Raw genomic sequence first — 20,993 nt, forward strand, 5'->3', positions numbered from 1 at the left:
CTGTCTGTCTCTTTCCCTGTGTCTCTCATGTATAAATAAATAAAATCTTAAAAAAAAAAAAAACACCTGAAACCATATTCACAGAGGTGAGATAAAGCAATCTTTTGACCTCAGTAGAATTGTTGTTAACACTACGTTGCAAAATAAAAACAAAACAAAATAAAACAAAAAACAGTTGTGGAAGGAGTGAGGAAAAGAGGGGGAATCCAAAGGAAGGAGCTGGAATCCTGTGTCTTCATCCCAAGCTCTCCTCTGAGCAGTGTTCTCTTGCCTCTGGCAGAGGTGTTGGCATCCTTACTGCATAAGTCTATGAAATAGTCTTGTTCAAAGTCATCCCCCTTTCACAGCAGTTTAGATTTAAGAATTGTTGGAATTTCTGTTACAGTTTTCCTGGTAATACTTTGAGTTCCTTTCTACAGATGGGAATTAAGTACTAGAGGACTCTTAAAACATTTCTTTGTATCACCCACTTAAGTCAAAGTCAAGGCATTGGGAGTCAGATGATCGCTTCTAAGGAGACGACAGCATCCCCAAAGATGACAAGCTTCATTCATATCTGCTCCATCTTATTTGAAGATTTGGGGATGGAAGGTGGAGAGTTAAGTAATTGGATTTAAAATATTTTTATATCAGAACAAGCATGGCTGTCTTTCCGATTAAACAGTTGTGTAGAAGGTAAGGTAAAACCCAGAGCTATGCATGCATTCATCTTCCTCTGCGGAGAGCACGTGACAGAAAAAGATTTACACACAGTGATGTAGGAAAGTGAAAGGGAGCCCTGTTTCTATTTCTTATGAAGAATATTCTCTAGCATAACAAAAGCCAAAAGGATGAGATGCGGTCTATCTATATCTAGGTACTCTATATTTTATAAGAACTAGAGGTTCACCATCTGGGTTGTTTTTGTAATACATATTTCAAAGCAGCTTATAAATAATAATTAAGACTCAAAACATTCTGTAGCCTATGGATGATTCTAACGTCTAAAAAAAAAAGTTTAGACCTGTAACCTGTAATATCAAAAGCAGTACATTTTAAGAAGACTAAAAAATAAGTGCTTCAGGAAGATGGCACTGGGTTTTAATTTATGAGGCCCTCTCCATCAAGCTACCAAATCAGGACTGGGCCCTTTCATTTCATCCACACCCCTGGGATAGTCGAGAAAATGGCTCATACCTGCAACATTTACAAAGTGATGACTCACATGGTCCAATCACAGAGAAGTAATCCAAAATTAGACGGCATGATCATGAAGACTCAGAACAGTGTGAACTGCATTTCCCTAGCTCTACATTTCCCTATGTAGCTCTGCAGTGAGCTACATAGACCCTAGAAATCCATTCGTAAACCTCTTTTTCTCCTCTCTCCCATTTATCTCCTTTTGCTGCCCCCCGCCCCCCCGCCTAGCTCTTTATATTTTTGGCCCTCCACCTTCTCCTTTGCTCCACACCTCCCCATTTTATAGTCCCCTGTCACTTCACCTCCCAACAAGGCACACCCATCCCTGGAGCATGGAGAAGTGGAAGAGGTTGAGGGCTCCACACCAACACAATGGGGTGGGGGGAGCCCATGAATACTCGTGTGGTAACATTACCTACTGTACTATTCCCAACTGTACCAAATAACATAACATTGTATTTTGCACTTATTATTACTGTTATTTACTAGCTGTCTGACCTTGGAGAGTTACTTCATGTTCCTGTTTTCATTCCTCCTTTGAACAAGTAAGAATAAACTAAACCTATATCAGGGGGTATAGGTGAGGTTTGTATGGGCTAGTACATGGGAAGCACTTAGAACAGAGCATACTATTTAATAATCATGATCATCATCTCTGGGGTTTGCCTACAGATCAATTGTTCCCTTCTGTAAGGGGTAGGAATCTGGTGGGAGGAAGGCAGGGGTCAGGCCAACTGGGAAACTCTTCCGCTGGAAGTGTTTCTTGACTGGAAACCAAGTCCGCTGATTTATACCCTCCACATTTCCCAGTGCTACCCTTTTCTCTGCCAATTCCAAGCTTGGCACCTCTTTGCCACTTATCAGGCAGCATAGGTGTTAATTCCCTGACATGCAACTTGAGTTTATTCTGGGTGGTGGCTTCACTCCACTGTTGACAATATCACTCATTTCTTCTCAAATTTGACAAAGCCTCTAGTCAGCAAATGAATCCTTCCCTTGTTATGGATTTAATCCCTCTGGTATTTGTTTATTATTCCACATTTTTTTTCATATTGGTGAGAAATGATGGATTTAATGGAGTCCACTCCACAATCTTGAATCAGAAGCTCCCTGAAATACAAATAAAGCTTTTCTTCTAAGCTTTAGGGTTACTTAAACTCATGATAGAGTTCAAATTCACTTATTTAGTGGTCTTCCAGTTAAAGGAATTTTCTTTTGTTTTCAATTAAAGAAAAAATTCCATCATAGTATTAAGATTGTAGTCATTGTCTCTAGCTGGGAAAGTCACTTTGAAAAAAAATCACATAAAAAAAAACATCACTTTACCCTATTTCCTTTTTCTCAAGAATGTTTAAGTAAATAACAAATGAGCAGATACACATACAAGCACACTGAATCAAAGAGCTTTGAAGGGAAAAAGGACCATTTACAATAATTTTGTGAATGAGGTTATAAGGCCAGGCAGGGGAAGGTAAACTGCCCGAAGCATGGACAGCTAGCAAGAGCCAAAATTGGATACGATTCAAATATGGCCTTTTTGGTTATGCCTAGAAAAACAAAACAGGTTGATTCAGCATTCATGTTTATTATATTAATTGGACTTTAAGCAGGAGTTTGTAGCAAAAATTAACATAATGAAGATATTATGACTACATCCTTCCATTGTTTTTATTTTCTTAGAAAAGGAAAGCCTATCAAACTTTACTGTCAGTCCTGTAGTATATTGTTTTGAAGCTAAAAGTAATTATATTCCATAGTTAGCTTGTGTGCCAACTGAAAGACCTTGACATATTACTTCTTTGTTATATTCAACAGTAAATGGCAAATAGCATATCTGACTACTTATAGTGTGAGTGTGAGATAATTGTTTGGGAACCTACAACTGCTTATTTAAAGGGTGGGGACTCTTAATATAATTACAGAGCCAAAAGCCACTCAGCTTTACTAGGGGAAATATCATGCAATGTATTCTTAGTCTTCAGATGGTTTCTTGGTCAAATTCTTCATTATTCTCCCAAGGAGCCATTTTTCCTAAATGTGCATCATTAGAATATAGTGTATAATTTATTAAGGAGAGGAAGAAGACAGTTGGGCAGGGAAAAATCCAGAGATAGGAGTGCCTGCTTTAAAGAACCTTGTCCTCTGAGAATCATTTTCAGGTATAATGGGAATTCCAGTTGCTTTAATCTCTAGCTACCCATTATCTTCTTGAGTTACCTGTGCTATTATTTTAGAAGATGACATCTTTAGCATTGTTGAATGTCACTTCAAGTCCTCTACTTGTCAGAGAATTAGAAAAAAAATTTTGGTGTAAATAATCACCCAGGTGACACTCTTCTAAATTTATGATGAGGAACATTCACCTCATATTTTGAAAAACATGGGAAAAAATGGACTTCCAAGAACCAACCAGAACACTGTAAGAAGTATCTCCAATCTACCACCTGCAACCTGTCTTCACATTTACCCACGCCATAAGAGATTTAACCTATAACCCATGCTGGAACACCATTGTCAGCTGGGAAGGTGGACAAGGGGAAAAGAAGCAACTGCTTGCTGTCCCACTACCTGAATGGAAGAAGATCCCATCTCAAGCAGGAAGATGGAGAAAGATGAATCTTCAGCTAAACCACACAAATGCTCCCTGGCATCTGCACCTACAAGAGATCTGTTAGTCCTTTTCCCTCTGCTGGCAGCACCAGATAGATGTTGTATGGTATCTGTGTACCGACAGGGATTGGTCATTGAGGAAGAAGTCCAGGAAGCAGACCACTAGAATCCCTTAAAGTCCATTCAAAAATTGTTACTGGATACCTAAAATAAGCAAGACTCTTAAAACGTTAAGGAAAAGCTATTTTTCATTTTATCCGATGTTCTTATTTTGCCCCACTCAAAGAATCTTTTTAAAAGTCCCTTCCCCAGACGTGAAAAAAGAAAAAAAGCAAGACCAAAAACTACAAACTAGAAACAAGATTAGAACACCTGGTTTATTGGGGGAAAATTCATAATGAAAACTGCAGTTGCTTATTCTGCAACTTACAAAATAATAATTTGATATATAAAATGAATTGGTTTTCATTATGTAAGTACAAATGGTAAAAAAAAAAAAATCATAGTCAATGTGATATATCATCTATTTGCCATTCACGGGAAATCTCACATCCCTGAATTCTCCTGTTGTGTCTTATACCAGATAGTTTATATCTCTTTTTCCAAAGACGACCAGGTTTGTAACTACATTTAAGTTGTTGTTTACAATTGCTATCTACCAGAAGCTGTGTCTATATGATGAGAGCCCAGTCAACCTGAGATGAATAATTCAAGTCACTTCGTCTCCTTGGGCTGTTTTAATGTTACTTTGTGAGAAGAATGGCATTCCTAATGCTTTACTAAGCAACCAAAGCATGCCTATAGTCGTGATGAATTAGACCTAGCCCATCTTTTAATCGGTCTACTGTGTTCCTGAACATATAGACACAAAAGAGTACAGATTTATTAATGTAGCATTTTCCCACACCCCAACCCTATAAACCACTTTCAAAGAGAAAATTTCATCTTAACATTTCACTACATATGAAGGCCTTACTATTGCAGCAGGCTTTGACTATGAAAGAATACTTTCCTAGATGCCATATCAAGTTAATGTGAAGCTTCGCAAAAAAAAAAAAAAAAAAAAATTACTTAGGATATTAGTTAGAAATTCTCACAAACGATATGCATTTAGGAAACTTTCACTTCTTTAAATAAGTGAAGGCTTGGAAAATATTTACTTTTTGCATTTCTTTTAGAATATTTGGTCACTGACATTTTTTATTAGTATCTCCCTCTTTTTATTGGCTCTTAATAGATTCAGTCCATTCTATCTGGGAAAAACAGAAACTTGATCAGGTCCAGCCAATCTTTGAAGCCTTCTTTTTTTTGCCTTATACATGGTTAAGTTTCATATTCCTATTCTTTTACAAATGTATAAATGGTATGCATAGATATAAGGGGATATTAGCATATTACAGGTCATTATTTAAAAGAAATAAGTTTTGTTTACAAAACATATATAAAAGATGAATATGAAACTTTAACACCATTTAAGAAATTTTCCCCAAAATTTATTTTAGCATTGACTAGTCTAATGATATGAACATTGCCTACAAAATGGTTTCAAAGGATTCTGGGAAAGACAGTTTCTTGCTCTGGGATCCATCTTGGCAGCAGCGTTGTCTTCTGCTCACTCCCCACCTTAGGCAGATGTGTAGAAGTACCTGGGCTTAGCATTGCCCAGAAGATCATCTTCATAGTTGGGAAGACAACAGAAGAAGAAGGCACAGCCGATCAGGATAATCGTGGCCGCCCACCCAAAACCATAGGCCCAGTTATAGATGTAAGTGACAGCAGGGTTGTCATGAAGGTTGAAGGTCTGGGTGTACTTCACAGGATAAATTACCAGGGAGATGATCTGGAATACAGCTAAAGGAAAGAAAAACATCCCAAAGTGAATACGGATCCATGAATGAATGCATGGTAATAACAGATTAACTCCCTCTTCCACCATTGTTTTTTGCCTTTAAATAAGTGTTAAATCCACTTCATGCTAATGAAAGGGGTTGAGGGAACCTATCAATCATGAGCTCAAACAAGTTATTGACTATTGTATGTCAGATCTGGCACTGACCAGAATACTGAATATACGAAAGACAGAAAGCAATTAGAGAATCTCTCTTTGTGCCTGTGCAAGCATTACATTCACTCAAGTAGAAAATGCAAAACTATGGTGTATAGTAGAAAGCAGGGTGGCTCAGAAGAGTACTTTTTCACTTGGTATTTACTGTGCCAAACACAGTGAATATTTTCAGTGTTAACAAAAATAATATATACACATATATTTGATGATATTGATATTTAATAGCACACCATTGGAATATTTATTTAATAAATGAGTGACTAAATGAAACAAGCCAATGATGTGAATGATCAATGTAGAGAAGCACCAGAAAAGTCTGCAGAGGAGGCAGGAATCTGAAGAATAAATAGAAATGGAGAAATGGAGGTTGGAGGAACAGCATTCCAGGCTGGGGGAAGAGAAATAAAATAGGAGAGTAATCATCCTGACTTGGGGGAGTGTAAGGAGGATATAAGAAAGAAAATACAGGTCAAGAAGATTTCTAAACTCTTTGGTATAACAGTCACCTTATCACAATTAGTATTAGTCATATTAATATTTTAAGCAACTTAAAAAAATAAGAACTCAATTAAATCTACTTTTGTATTATTTTTCAATGAGCATGCATAACTCTATGAAGCTATAATGAACATCCACATGCTATGCTGTGTTCTGCATTCTTTTCACATACTATTTCCCATGTCCACTGCCACATCATAAGGTATGAACACATTTTCACTCTGTAACATTAAGACACAAGTCTACACCAAGAGGTGCCAGGTGGCCGCGCTCCAGGGAGTGTAGAGTCCTCACCCCTACTTTCCTTTTACCTACTTTTTTCCCTATCTTCACAGATGTAAACTAAAGTTGTTTTCTTTTCCTTTTTTTTTTTTTTTTATTGCTAGAAAGGCCATAGGTGTTTCTACATCTTGATTCATTCCTTCTATTTCTCAACTCAAAATATTCCTCTTCTCTGGCAATTTAAGAAGGGTGATCTCGGTGCAGATCTTAAATATTTCTGTTTCTTACACACTTTAAGTGGCAAACTCTTACTTGGGAAGTTTGTTATCTACTGCAAATATTGTGTAAGACACTACATTATTCTCTAATTCCTCTGGTCGTAAATGTTAAATATTGTTCATCACCCATTTTGGTCCATCAGATGTAGAGTTTGTATAGCAATTTGGATCCACTTCTGTAAAATCTAAATTGTATCAGTGCTCAATTTTTCTGATGTTAACCCCAAAATAAATATAAAATTAAAAATAACTGTTTTTGTGAAGTAATTCTTAAAAGTTGAGTAGGCCCTAATTCAACATTATTACCACTAAAAGTACATTGAGATTTCTAGGCTTTTCACTCCTGTAAAAACTTCTCATTCTACTTGTCAAGCTCTCAAGGAAAAGAGGAGTATTTAGTCATAATGTAAAATAAGGACACAGAATTACACAAGGCAGTATGCTGTGAATCTGTGAGAGTTCATAGAACCAGTCTTCCTGAAAATAGTAATTCTTGCAAGCCTGTCAGCTCAAGCTGGTCATTCCTAGATCTTAATTTTTATTTATTTTTTTATTAGTAATGTGTTTTTATTTCCTTGAAATTTCAGTACCTGTTAAGATGGTATTTTATCTCCAGCAAAAAATCAATAAAGTTTTACTTAACATTTATAGAGGGCCAGACACAGTACTTTTCACATATTACCTCACATAATCTTTTTAAAACTTTTATTTAAATTCAACTAATTAACATATAATGTATTATTGGTGTCAGAGATAGAGGTCAGTGATTCATGAGTCTTATAGACTCATGATGTCAGATCTTTTTTTAAATTATTTATTTATTTGTTTGTTTGTTTTATATCTTCATTTTTTAATGCTAAGATGGATAAAAGAGTTTTACTGGGATTTTTTTTAAATGGTGGCAAAATATATACAACATAATACTTATCATTTTAATCATTTGTTAAGTGTACAACTCAGTAGTATTAAATACACAGTGTTGTGCAACCATCATCACTATCTGTATCTAAAACTTTTTCAATATTCCCAACCTAAACTCTGCTTACCCCATTACCCACCCCGCCCTCAGCCCCTGGTAAGTTTGGATCTCTATAAATTTGCCTATTCCAGGTACTTTATATAAGTGAATCATAAAATACTTGTCCTTCTGTGTGTATACCTTGTTTTTCTTGGCATAATATTTTCAGATCCTTCCACACTGTACCATGTATCAAAACTTTATTCCTTTTAATGGCTGAATAATATTCCACTGTGTGTACATAAATATTTAACCATTTTGTCCTGATGAACACTTGAGTTGTTTCCACCTTTGGCTATGGCAAATACCACTATGAACATGTGTGTACAAGTATTTGTTCAAATCCCTGCTTCCAGTTCTTTGGGATATATACCTAAAAGTGGAATTCCTGGGTCATATGGTAATGAACATTAATGTCCTAGTGTGTTTCTAATGGTGATTGGAACAGGCATCTAGCTAGTCTTCTAAGATGTGTGGAAGAAAAGATATCAAGTGTGTTTCCTTGATAAGGCCTTATAAATTTAACTATGAAAGCCAAATAGAAGTAGAGATGGGATTCAATAAGATTCTTCATGTTTTGTGGTTCCAAACTGCTCCTAATTTTAAAATATTATTCTAAAAGGAAACTCTGAGACAGAAAGAAAACCAGAGTAAACCTTATGTTCAATCAAGAGAAATGCTCAAATATACAGGTGAAGGTTGGGCCTGCACAGGTTGGTTCTCTGAGCCACCCCCTTTCTCTGAGCCAGGGTCCTCCTCCCTCTCCCCTACTCTCCACCCTCCCCCCGCACTCCCAACTCATCCTGCCCTGGGCTCTGGGAACACGTTCCCTAAGCTCAGAGAATCCAGCACAAGGTGGTCTCTCTCTGGGCTCCTGCTTTACCTTATGTACCTCTCCTAAATCCAAGGCTTCTGACCATGTGCTCACTCTATACCTGCACCCCAGGTCTGTGGCTGGATTTTTGCTTTGATCCCAAGGGCCTAAGTTGCTATGTCAAACAGACCTGTGGCCTTAACCTTATCAGCACCTTCTCTTTTCTCTTTGTCAGAAAAATCCAGTGATCCATCTAAATTCAGTTCTGTGACTGAGGTCCCTAGTGCCAGGGACCAACGGAAATTTCAAATAATTCTTGGTCCTAGATTCCTAGTTCTTGTAGTCCATTAATCAGTGTTCACTCTGACCACAGCCACCTGCCTCACTCCATTTCCCACCCCTCAGAATCAGCTCTATGATACAAAAAGGCAGTTCCAGATCTGGTCTTTCCTAGGGTCTCCCGTCCCCCTGCAGAAAACCTTTCCATGACCTGGGACATAAGACTGTAATACACCTTCAATAAGTAAGATGGCTCAGGGACATCCCAGTCCCCATAGCAAGGGGCTCACAGGAAGCCAGCACTGGGACACCCCATGGAAACAGCACACTGTGTCAGCCCTGGTCCCTCCAAGTAGGGGTGTTGCTGGACGTGGGGTCACCTACAAGAGACAGCAGCATGCAGCGTGGATGGAGAACACAAGATATCATCTGAGACCTCCTCCAGGAAGAAAGGCACCTGGACCCTAAAGAACACATCTCTGTTACTTCTGCCCCTGGTGACACATTTTCTGACAATAGACCTGGAAGTGTAATTGTCAAGAATGGTGGGTTGGGCAGTACTATGATGATGTCTATGGAAGGTATGAATGAAGAACCGCTGACTTAGTCTTACCTGCCAGGGCCAGGAGGCCTCCAATCACTCTCAGGAAGACGAGCATCTGGGGTCCGCAGAGGGCAAAGAAAGACAGGATGAAGCAGATCACCAGGATGATAAAGCCACAGAAGAGCATGGCGGCCGCTGCCCTTCCCCATGCTGTGGGAGAAAAGAAACCGTGATTAATAAGATACACATGCCAAATTTAAAAATCCCTTATCAAAGTATCAATATTTTCGTTTTTTTTTTATTTTCTACTACCTATAGTTGGGTGAAAGGAGTCTTTTTGACAGTACTTACACATCTCCATATCTCAAAGGGAGAAGTAAGCAATTCATATGGAGGGCACTAATAAATTGCTTCCAGTAACGTCTTCTACCCCCAGATTTGGGGCAAATGTTTCTATCTTTGAAACGAAAGTTAAAATTCATTCAACTATTTCTCATGTAATAAAGAAGCCATATAAACAGGTATATTTAAAAGGTTTTCTCCCTCTCCCTCTGCTCCTCCCCCCACTTTGTTCTCTCGTGCTTTCTCAAATAAATAAATAAAGTCCTTTAAAAAATAAATAAAATAAAAAGTTCACACAAGTTCTAACATAACACAACCATAATAAACAACATTTTTAGTGTTGAACAATTAAATTAGAATCCCTTTAGCAAATGGTTCAAATACCTTTAAAAAGACCTTTGTTTCATATTAATGTCTGGTTCTGTGCCAAAATAATCATTGAAAATCTACTTATGGCCAGGCAGAGAGGTGAGCTAAAACAATTTAATTATAAAGAAGCTGTGATTTTTATAACAAGTTTAGGTGCACATATATCCAATTGTCTAAATTTTAACTTTGCAATTTATAGTGCAAGGATTCTTAATTATGGATATGAGCCTTATAAGCAACCAAGATGAAGTGAAAATTGAGTTCTGGGTTTGAAAATCCTCACGAGTACCTCCTTGTTTTACCTTGAACCTGTAGAAACAGGGAGAGCCATGATACCCAGGCTAACAATTCCAGTCAATAATTCCCATTGTGCAACCTGCACTGATTTCAAAAATCTCTTCCAATACAACCTGCTTTCTGGAGGGCATAACTAACATTGATGACATAATTGCTCTGTGCCAGGCACTGAGCTAAGAACTTGGCATGCATTCACTAAATCTTCACAATAACTTTTGATTTATTTTATTTTATTTTGTTTTGCTTAAGAGAGGGAGGCAGGGGAGGAGCAGATGGAGAAGGAGAGAAAGGTTAAGCAGGTTCCATGCCCACTGCAGAGCCTGACACAGGTCTTGATTGTGACTTGAGCCTAAATCAAAGGTCGCACGCTTAGCCAAATGAATCACCAAGACACTCCCACAATACCTTTTAAAGGTTCATATTATCATTATTTCTTTAGTGGAGTGTCTGGCTTGCTCAGTCAGTGGTGCATGCGACTCTTGATTTCAGGGTTGTTAAGTTCAAGCCCCATGTTGGGGATAGAGATTACTTAAAGATAAAAAAATCTTTATCATCATTTCTTTAGAAATGAGGATCTAGTAAGGCTTTGAAAGTTCAAATGACCTGCCCACAGCCACAGAGCTGTTAAGTGATTCAATCAGAGTTTGATTTCAAGCTTGGTCTAAATACAACACATGATTCTTTTCAGATATATAATTTACATCCTGGAAAATTCACTCTTTCAAACAATTCAGTGGTCTCTACTATATTCACAGGGTGGTGCAACCAATCATCACTTACAATTCCAAAATTTTCATCACCCCCAAAAGAAGCCACATATCCATTGGCAGTCACTTGCCATTCGTCTCTCCAGCTTCAGGCAACCATTAATCTAGTTTCTGGCTTTACAAACTTGTCTATTCTGGACATTTCCTAAAAATGGGGTCCATACTGCATGGCCTTTTGTGACTGTCTCCTTTCACCTAGCCGAAAGGTCTTCAGGGCTGTACCAACATTTCATTCCTTCTTATGGTCAAAAAATATTCTGTTGTATGTAGAGCCCACATTTTATTTATCCTTTTGCTGATGGAAGAACATGTGCTCTTAACCTATCACTCTGTATTGCACTCGAAAAAGACAGTCATGTGCACATCTGCCCTGGTTTTGCTCCTACTGGAACACAGCTTGGCTGACAAATGTCTCCTCCCTTAATGATAGATCATTTGACTGGCCAAAGGAAAAGGATGTCAGAGAGCCGAGAGGAGCCGGGGCTTGGAAGCCAGTTGGACCTCATTTATACCCTGCCTCCACCACCAATTAGCCACCATCAGCCTGCACATCTGCTAACCAGGATGAAAAATGCCTTCTTTCAAGATTATTGTGAGGATGACAGCTCTTGTGTGAAAGGGCAGGGAGTTAGGAATTCTCTGCCCCTTACCGTTCAAGAAGTTTCTCAAGTATGCCTATGACTTCTCTCCAGGATCTCAAGTTTTTTCATTTTTTCCCCTATATTGGAAAGTTCTGCATCATCACATTCTTATTCCTCAGTTACCCACCACATATTTACATCTCCATCTGTTATAGACAAGCCTGAACAAAGTTTCCCTGTTGATTCTCTAATCCCCACGCTCCTTCCAGATCTTCCTCTAGGTTTATGAATGACTGAGACATAGTAGGTTATTAAGGAGAAGAAACATTTTTATATGCCTCAGAAATACCACATTTCCCCACAAATTATCCCTTAATATCGCTGCAGGATGAGGCTGAGACAGTGCATGAGTGGGCCTAATTTATATTTATAATTTTCCTTACTTTCCTCCAGACCTTTTTTCTCTTTCTGGAGATCAAGAAGAGATCTTAGGGGCAAGGTAAAATAGAAATGTGTTATTTTAAAACAGAAATGAACAAAGCCAGAATGTGAAACAATCTCACTTTTGCCTTGTCCTTCAAGTAAGGGAAAATGCAAGAGAAGGGGACCATCAGACCATCTCAAAGTCTAGTCCATAGACCACTGTGTCAAAATCATCAGTGGTGCTTATTAAAAATATAAATTTCTGCAGTTTCCTCTGACCCACTGAATTAGAACTCAAGAGATAGTACCCAGGAATCTGCACCTGACTGACATTTCTTATAGCCATACTAAAGTTTAAGAAGAACTAAGAGAGATGATTAATCTCATAAAAACAGATGCAGTACTGCCAAAAAGGAGAGCATTTTATTTTCAGTATGTGACCCACTGTTAATAACAGTCACATTTCTATGGATTTTTATGGCTACTACTAATCACTACATTCAATTAAATCCAATGATTAAAGTCAAGTAAGCAGATACTGATTTTTCCTTTTAAGTTGAGTTCACAGGTTAGAAACTGTGCAATAAAAGGCTATATATCTGTATAAACATGCACAGGAATGCAAACGTAATGAAAAATTGCATATCAGAATGTGAATTTTCAAAAATAACAATAAAACTTCCTAACAAGGAATATATATTGATAACTTTATAGTCACAGACTAGAGTTTTAAAAATATAGCTATGAATAGTAATATCAATAATTATTCCTATTTATTTGGGGAAGATAATACAGATTTTGCTATTACTACTTCCTCTAACATAATAGCTGAGGTGTGATTTACACTTAGTTTCAAATACTTGAACTAAGAAAATAGAAAGCCAGTTCACCTCACTAACCTGAAGCCAACAGGTGAACACAAACAGAAACACAGCCCATTTTAAGAACTTGGTCTATGCTAGGTTAAATAATTCAGTAGTAACTTGTTTACTCAAAATGCTGAGTCTACAGAAAATCAAAACAGCAAATTAAGTAGCATTTTGTATTGAGAAAGGCTTCCCTAGAAGTAGAACACGTATAACCTGCTCTTGCAGCATGGAAACACCCACACTGAATCATTTAACTACCACTTAAGACTAAAATCTAGGCAAGGTTTTGAAGATCTGGCTGATGAAGACAAGTAAGACAACCTGCCTTCTCATATCAATGACTATTTTGCTATAAAATGATGAGATGGACCCTGGTCTAAGCAGGGTCATTCCAGCCCAATATTCTGCCCAAGAAGGCCGACAGCCATGTAGACTTATGACATGGCATATCTCCATGACAGACATTTTGAAAAGTTAAGGGGTGTCTGGGTGGCTCAGTTGGTTAAGTGTCTGCCTTTGGCTCAGGTCATGATCCCAGCATCCTGGGCTGGAGCCCTACTTTGGGCTGGCTCCCTGCTCAGTAGGGAGCCTCCTCCTCCCTCCTTGTGCTCTCTCTTGCTATCTCACTATCTCTTTCTCTCAAATAAATAAATAAAATCTAGAAACAAAACAAAACAAAAAACAGTTAAGTCTGTGCTCCAAATACCTTTGGTCTCAAATACCCAGAATGAGCTTAATACCTACAAATTTACCCAACCCTTTTGGGAACTATTTATATTTTTATATTATATCATGGTCTAAATTATACCATATTTACCAACCCCAATATAAAAATATCAGCTTTTAAAACTTATCCTACTACTTCTTCCATGATTGAACAGATAGATGGTCCTTGGCTCTTGGAAGGCAGTATGTCCATCTTTATTCTGAAGAAGTCTGCCCTTTATGTGCAAAATTTTATTGCCTTTCCTAATTGCGGTTTGTGATAGAGAGCAGGGAAGATTCTCATCATCAATTGGCACTCTTTGAATTGAGACCACAAGTCGTGCTCAAGTACTCCAGGTAAACAGATGCTGTATTTCTGTGCAGGAATGTTTCTTGTTTGTTCTTTCTCCTTAAGGGAAAATCAATCTGGTGTTACATATAATCTGTTATGTCCTAAATTTATTTTCTAAGTATCACTTGGAGAAGTTCCTATTATCAAAGAAACCAGCAGCCTTATAAATCCACTTTATAAGATTCATTAAAGATCCATTTGGATGGGCAGCCCTGGTGGCGCAGCGGTTTTGCGCCACCTGCAGCCAAGGGCCGTGATCCTGGAGACCCTGGATGGAGTCCTGCGTCAGGCTCTCTGATGGAGCCTGCTTCTCCCTCTGCCTGTGTCTCTGCCCCTCTCTCTCTCTGCATCTCTATAAGTAAATAAATAAAATCTTAAAAAAAAAAAAGATCCATTTGGATGAAGAACAGCTTACTTAATTTTGCTATCACTTGCAAAGATTCAACACTAAATCAAAACTAACAGTCACTAATGAAATCCTAAGTTTTTCCTAGGAAACATTTTTAAGTTTTTTGCATAAGAAAAATGCTGTATCTTTTTTCCAGTGACGACATATGAAAATACAATGTTACCCAAAAAAAGAAAGAAAAAAATACAACATTACAAGGTAAATACAGCTAGGAAAAGACCAGTAACGTCAACTACTAAGAAAGTAGGATAGATAGATAAATAGATAGATAGATAGATAGATAGATAGATAGATAAAATAAATACCTTGAATGCCAATCTAGAAACCATAAACTGAAACTTGTAAAAGGGAAAAAAAAACTTTGTAAGATGAAAACATTACTAATATTTTTAGTATTGTGGGTAATACTCTGCAGGCTGTCACCAATTTTTCCTCCAAAGTTAGTGTTTCTTTTAAGGGATTTGCTGTATTCTTCAGTAATTTCTCATGTAGGCACCCAACACTGACCAAGACAGTCTGGCCTAGCCCCTTACTCAGTGCCCTGCAGATACCAACCTGTCATCCAATTACAGTAGGGTCCCTTTCTAGAACAATCGATTCATCTAGTAATAGTACAAAGGCCCTACCTAGTAAATCTGAGCTTTTGTCAGATCTCATACTGCTTGTATAGGGTTCTTTATGTCAAACAGATTCTTTATATCAGAAATGAAAACTGGATTCATGACAAAAAAATTAAAAAGATCCTACCTACACAAACAAGATATATACAATATATAATGAATATGCACATGGGTGGAACATATATTCAAAAAGACTGGTGCATGTCCAATGAGGAGATAATCTGCAGGAACAGAGGCCAGTGCTTCTGAAACCAGAAAAGTGCTTACAGATCACCCAAGGATCTTGTTAAAATGCAGATTATGATTCAGGAGGTGGGGCCTGAGACACTGAGTGTCCTATAACCACCAGATAATGTGGATGCTTCTGGTCTGGATACTTTGAGTAGCAAAAATCTAGAGGACAACTCGTAACAGGACTCCAAAAAAATCTACATCAGAAGAAGTGATTTTGTAGAAGCTTTAGAAGGCAGTAAAGCAAGGTCAGGGTCACATGGGATGGCATCTAGTTGGTGTGAGATTCTTTGCATGCCCCACATTTTCTCCTGAAACTGAACCTGAAGATAACTACTTACCACTGTGTTTTTATAGAACTGTGGTCCTTTCCCCCTTTATGGTTTTCTTTGAAAGTCTCAGTGGGGAAACCACCCTACACAGGAAGATGTGAAAACAGGGATTTCTACCCTGAACTGAGTAAAGATAACTAGCAGGGAATTGGGGATCTATCCTCACAGATTTGAAAGTTTGTTAGATGAAGGCAGCTGGGAAGTAGAATTTGCATGGAAGCGTATTGGAACTCCATCAGTGTAAGACAAGTACTTTTAGACAAACAGCAGTGTCCAGAGAACTGAGTTATGTTGTGGAACAAAGGGGAGAGGCTTAGCTTGTCACGGGTGGTGTTGATGAGCACAGGCTTTGGTGAAAGCTTGAACAGGTGCACTCTTACACCCTTCTTTATAGCCTAGGAGTCTGTGCCCGCTAGACGGAAGAAAACAAGTTAGGTCACTTAAAAGGGAATGGGGCTCTCTGTTGATTTACTGCTAAGTGCAGCAAGTGGACTAGATCACTGGTTCCTACACGTCTGGATTTTATAAGTCAATAGACATATATATTTTAATTATGAAAATCAACTGAGTACTAGCCAACTTTTTATTTTGTTAGGTAAAACCATGAACACACACACACACCCAGAATAATCTATCCACTAATGCCTAATTTCATAAAATAATAACATTTCAATACCTCACCCTGCCTCCCAGCAAAAGAGCATCATCTCAACATGGTTCTTTAAGTCAAATTTAGCCTAATGTAAACCTATTAAGTTGGTACTTATCTTTCTCATTTCCTACATATTTAAGAACCATAGGGTGAAATGATCTAAAAAAATACTTCTTATAATACTCTGATTCCTGGACTTATCCAAGACCAATTTCATGTTAAAAACAAAACAAAACAAAGCCACATGCAATGCACTGTGTGGTATTCAAAGGCATCTGGTAAAGATGAAGCTCTGAACTTCTGAGTGCAGAGCTGAGGCAAGCACCCTTTGACTTAGCTGCACTGACTCCCCACTGCCATTCTTGGTAAACTCATCACCATTTGTCTCCACCCTGACAAGTAGGAGCCTGCTTGAGATTTGAAATCTGTATCATTGATATTTAAAATATGCTCCTGATGTGTTGTTTTCTTAAAACTGGGTAGGGGAGGGATGGGTGCCAGCAGAACAAAAACAGTATGCATGAATATGCATTCAAATGCAATTTTGCATTTTATTTATATGTGAAATTTGAATGATCATTTGGATGTTCTTTCCCCATTTGGACAAATATAAATGTGAGATTCTTTCAATGCTCTACATGCTCATAATTTTAAAAAAAAAAAATTAAGCAAGTATTGGTTAAGCTGGGTATTTACTCAGTTGTTAATATCATGTAAAGGCAAATATTCCATGTATAATGTGGCTCACTTATGAGGCAAAATGAGGTGATGTAGCAATCTGAAATTCCTTAAAAAAACTGTCAATAACCATGGGGAATATAATATTCTGCATTTTACATAGTTCTTAGGAACTATTTCCCTTTATAGAAACAGCTATATTATTAGGATTATTGCCAAGATTTGCCAGGAATGGGATCCCTGGGTGGCGCAGCAGTTTGGCACCTGCCTTTGGCCCAGGGCGCGATCCTGGAGACCCGGGATTGAATTCCAACCCAATGTCGGGCTCCGGGTGCATGGAGCCTGCTTCTCCCTCTGCCTGTGTCTCTGCCTCTCTCTCTCTCTCTCTGTGTGACTATCATAAATAAATAAAAATAAAAATAAAAGATTTGCCAGGAATGATCTGTTTTTAATAATAAAATGAACATATTAATGTTATTAATATCAATTAATAGAAAGAAATGGTCAAACACTTTGTAATAAGAAGATATATTTTCTTAAATATATTATATATTTAAATATTAAATATATTTTCTTAATAGTTACAATGGTAAATCACAATGTATACTTTCTAGTACATAATCAAGAAGTTTTTAAAGAGTAGATAAACACAATTCTCTGCCCTGAAATACCATATTAACTAGAGCCATTTACCTTACTCCTTGTGCTTATACTTATGTGGGAGTGTGTATAAATCTTTTACTACATTTTAGATAAACCTCCTGTAAACATATTGTTTTCCACAAAGCCTTACTGAAGTTATCTGAAAATCTCCAGAGTTAAAGATGTCCAGAAAATCTCCCTACAGTGTAGAAATACACAATTTGTATACTTGTGAAGCAAAATTTGCCACGACAGAAAATGAAGTGAAAGTATAGTAAACACTCCCAACTCATCTCTGACCACAGTAGCCTGAGATGGACCTCTCTTTGGGGAGTTCACATCTATATGGTTCTTCCCATGGACACCTGATGACAGTGGATCCCGGATTCATGATTTGATTCTAGGTCATGAGCAAAAGCTGCGTCTAACACATTATTAGCACTTACTTATCTTTGCAAAGGTCATAGGAATAACTTAACTGGGAGGTTAAAGCCACCACCCACTTATGAAAATCGGTCTTGCTGCATCATAAAGGTAGTAATAGATTTTTCAAGACCTACTTGGAAAATTGAACTTTACCAAAGGCCAATTTCTATATCAAATTGAAATATAGTTTATCACTGGATCAGTGTTGTCTTTACAATTAGAAGAGTGAATGCTTTAAACTCCTAATTAAAAAATATCAAACCAACAAAACCTGCTCATTCTCTTCCATATACAAAGCACCATATCATTCTGAAGCTGGAGGCGCCACACCCTCCGAAGGTGAGCTCATCTTGCAAGTCAAGAAAAATAAAAACCTCATTGTGTGAGTTTCACAAGAGGACTGCAGTCACAGCCAAAACCTTGCAAGCTGGATCATGTCCCAGCAATAGTGCTGCTGGTGGCTCTACTGCACCTCCCTTCCAGTGGTGTGCTAAACTTCTTACTTCATAAGCAAGGGGTGGAGGAGGGGGTTGCGGCATGCTCTTTGGATCTGTATTAGTTTTTGTTCTCAAGCACGATTATCCAGTCTGTTTAAAAACACACTCGTCTAAAGCAGTCCTATTAAGTCCCCTACAAGACCCTGGGCTCCAATGCATTTTAACTAAAAGATACAGATACTTTACTTCAAAGAAATTAATTTCCTTTCAAAAGATCTGAGATAATAGAAACCCTGGCAGGCGGTCTGTTTGTTTTAAGAGAGGAAAAACACAGACTTTAAGGAAAGCAGGAATTCCATGCAGTCTTTACATTTTATTACCTGCTAATGAGGACCATGCACTCCCTTTGCGGGAAAGCACAAAGTGGGAACCTCCAAACAATTCCACAGTAGATAAGATACAGCACCAAGCTCTGGATACGGGGCACCAGAACCACAAATAAACCGTGTGCTTGGAAGCCGTGGACAACTTTGGAGTAAAGAATCAAGTCAGTGGTCCTAGCAGGGAATGAAAAAAAGGCAGGGTAGCCTTCTTTCTGAGTTTAAAACTATTAAACTCAGTTGCTAAGGCCTCATTCAGTAGCATTTAGCTTTAAGTTTCCGACTATGCTCATACTTAAACTCTTGTCTCCTGCACCCCAGGCCCACATGGCTAATCACAACAGATCCCAGCTGTTCTCAGGACAGCCCTAAGCAGAGGGTGGCAGCAGACAGGAAAGTGCTCCTCTCCAGTCGGGGCCTATTAAGTGAAACACCCAGGCTGCCTTCATGCTGGAAAAATAAAACACTCCCTCTGAGATATATTAAACTTGTCAACTCTGTTTCATTCTGCTGGTGTAGAAGATGTGTTTGCTGCATAGATTACAAATCAGATTAAGATAAGTGAGGTTTTTAAACAGTGCCCTACTTAAGTCATAAAGACACTCCCTAAAACAAAAGCTAACCAGGACTAGACTGACGCTTAAAAATACTGTAGTACCTGCTGAGATCATAACTGCTAAAAACTTTGATGGAAAAGCCTTTTTTTTAATGGAAGAAGAGTTGCTTTCGCTTAGTTCAAGTAAACGAAAACACCGACCTCGGGAAGGCGCGTATTTTAATATTTATATTTTAATCTTACAAAGAAACACAGGAGGAGGTATAATGGTAAGAGATTTTGGCAGGTCTCCAAGAAAATACAGGTTGTCCATTACATTTCTTCTTCTAAAACTTTTCAATGCCTGAAAAAAATCACCTTTTGCATGTAACTGACAAACCCTACAAAAAACAGAGCTTACACTAGGGCCATTTCCGTCCAGCGGTGAGCCTGGTTTGGGCCACCCAAAGCTGTTACTCCGTTTTGTTCAGATCGGATGCCGAAACCTAAGCTCTAAACTTTTTTTTTTTTTTTTTCTTTTTTCTCCCAGTCACTCACTACCTCTGCCCCAGTTCAGACCGTTCGCGAAGGGCGGCTTCGGAAGGCTGCGCCCGCCCAGCCGCAGCCCGGAGGGCTTCCCGGAGGCGCCGGCACTCACCGAAGTCCATGAGGCTCTGGCAGCCTTCCTCGTAGGACCCGCTGCCGCCGCCCTCCTGGGAGCATCGCCACCACAGCGAGGACGTCTGGACGTGGTCGCTCGACTGCAGCCAGCCGCGGCCGGCCAGCGCGATGATGTCGAAGGCGATGGCGCTGAGCAGCAGCAGGGGCAGGATCCACCTGCAGCGCTCGCAGGCCAGGCCGCAGCGCAGCATCTCGACGGCGGGGCGCGGGGCGGAGGAGCGCGCGGGGCTGGGACGCCGGCGGAGAGTGGCCCGCCAGCGCGGGCAGCGCGACAAAAGGGAAGGGGCCGCGGGGAGGCGGCTCCCGGGAGGACGCGGCTCGGGGCGCCCGGGCCCCACCTAGATTCCGGTGACTCACGGCGCGCCGCCCCGACCTGCCCGGCCGGCCGGGTGCGCGCGGGCGGAGGCGGGGCCGGCTCGGGTGACCCGCCCGCCCCGGGGCCCGGCCTCGCTGCCGCGGCGCGCGCCTCCTCGCCCCCACCGCCCGGCTCCCCGCTCCCCGCCGCCCGCGGCCGCCCGCGCCAAGCGAGCCTGCGGCCCAGTGCCTCGCCGGGAGCGCGTCTCGACCCAGGCGGGCCCGCTAAGTATTCCGTCCCCGACGGCGGATAATGCGCTGACCTTCCGCGGCCGCGGCCTCAGGTTCCGAGCGGCCTGGGATGCGTGCGCGCGGCGGGGCTGTGGGTCAGCGCTGCGCCCCGAGCCCGCCCCCGACCCCCCGCGGCGGGGCGGCCGCTTCCTCCTGGGCCACCTTTGTACCTT

General features: G+C 39.7%; 1 protein-coding gene across 1 annotated transcript; it reads right to left on the reverse strand.

The window, feature by feature from the left end:
* Positions 1 to 4,147: 4,147 nt before the first annotated feature.
* On the reverse strand, positions 4,148 to 20,527 carry LOC112644183 (p53 apoptosis effector related to PMP22). The gene is made up of 3 exons (XM_025422391.3): positions 20,213 to 20,527; positions 9,577 to 9,717; positions 4,148 to 5,640 (listed from the first exon to the last, which is right to left on the reverse strand). The coding sequence occupies exons 1-3, from the start codon at positions 20,424 to 20,426 to the stop codon at positions 5,414 to 5,416; spliced, it is 582 nt and encodes a 193-aa protein (XP_025278176.1). The 5' UTR covers positions 20,427 to 20,527; the 3' UTR covers positions 4,148 to 5,413.
* Positions 20,528 to 20,993: the final 466 nt, after the last annotated feature.

Source organism: Canis lupus, chromosome 1, assembly GCF_003254725.2.
Source record: "Canis lupus dingo isolate Sandy chromosome 1, ASM325472v2, whole genome shotgun sequence".
In the NCBI taxonomy this organism is placed as follows: domain Eukaryota; kingdom Metazoa; phylum Chordata; class Mammalia; order Carnivora; family Canidae; genus Canis; species Canis lupus.

What these genes read in the sequence shown, in the direction of transcription:
- LOC112644183 (XM_025422391.3), bottom strand. Translation starts at nt 20,426, where the DNA reads ATGCTGCGCTGCGGCCTGGCCTGCGAGCGCTGCAGGTGGATCCTGCCC. An exon ending in CCAGAGCCTCATGGACTTCG is followed by an intron (nt 9,718 to 20,212) that starts GTGAGTGCCGGC and finishes TTTCTCCCACAG; the next exon opens with CATGGGGAAGGGCAGCGGCC. An exon ending in AGGCCTCCTGGCCCTGGCAG is followed by an intron (nt 5,641 to 9,576) that starts GTAAGACTAAGT and finishes TCTTTCCTTTAG; the next exon opens with CTGTATTCCAGATCATCTCC.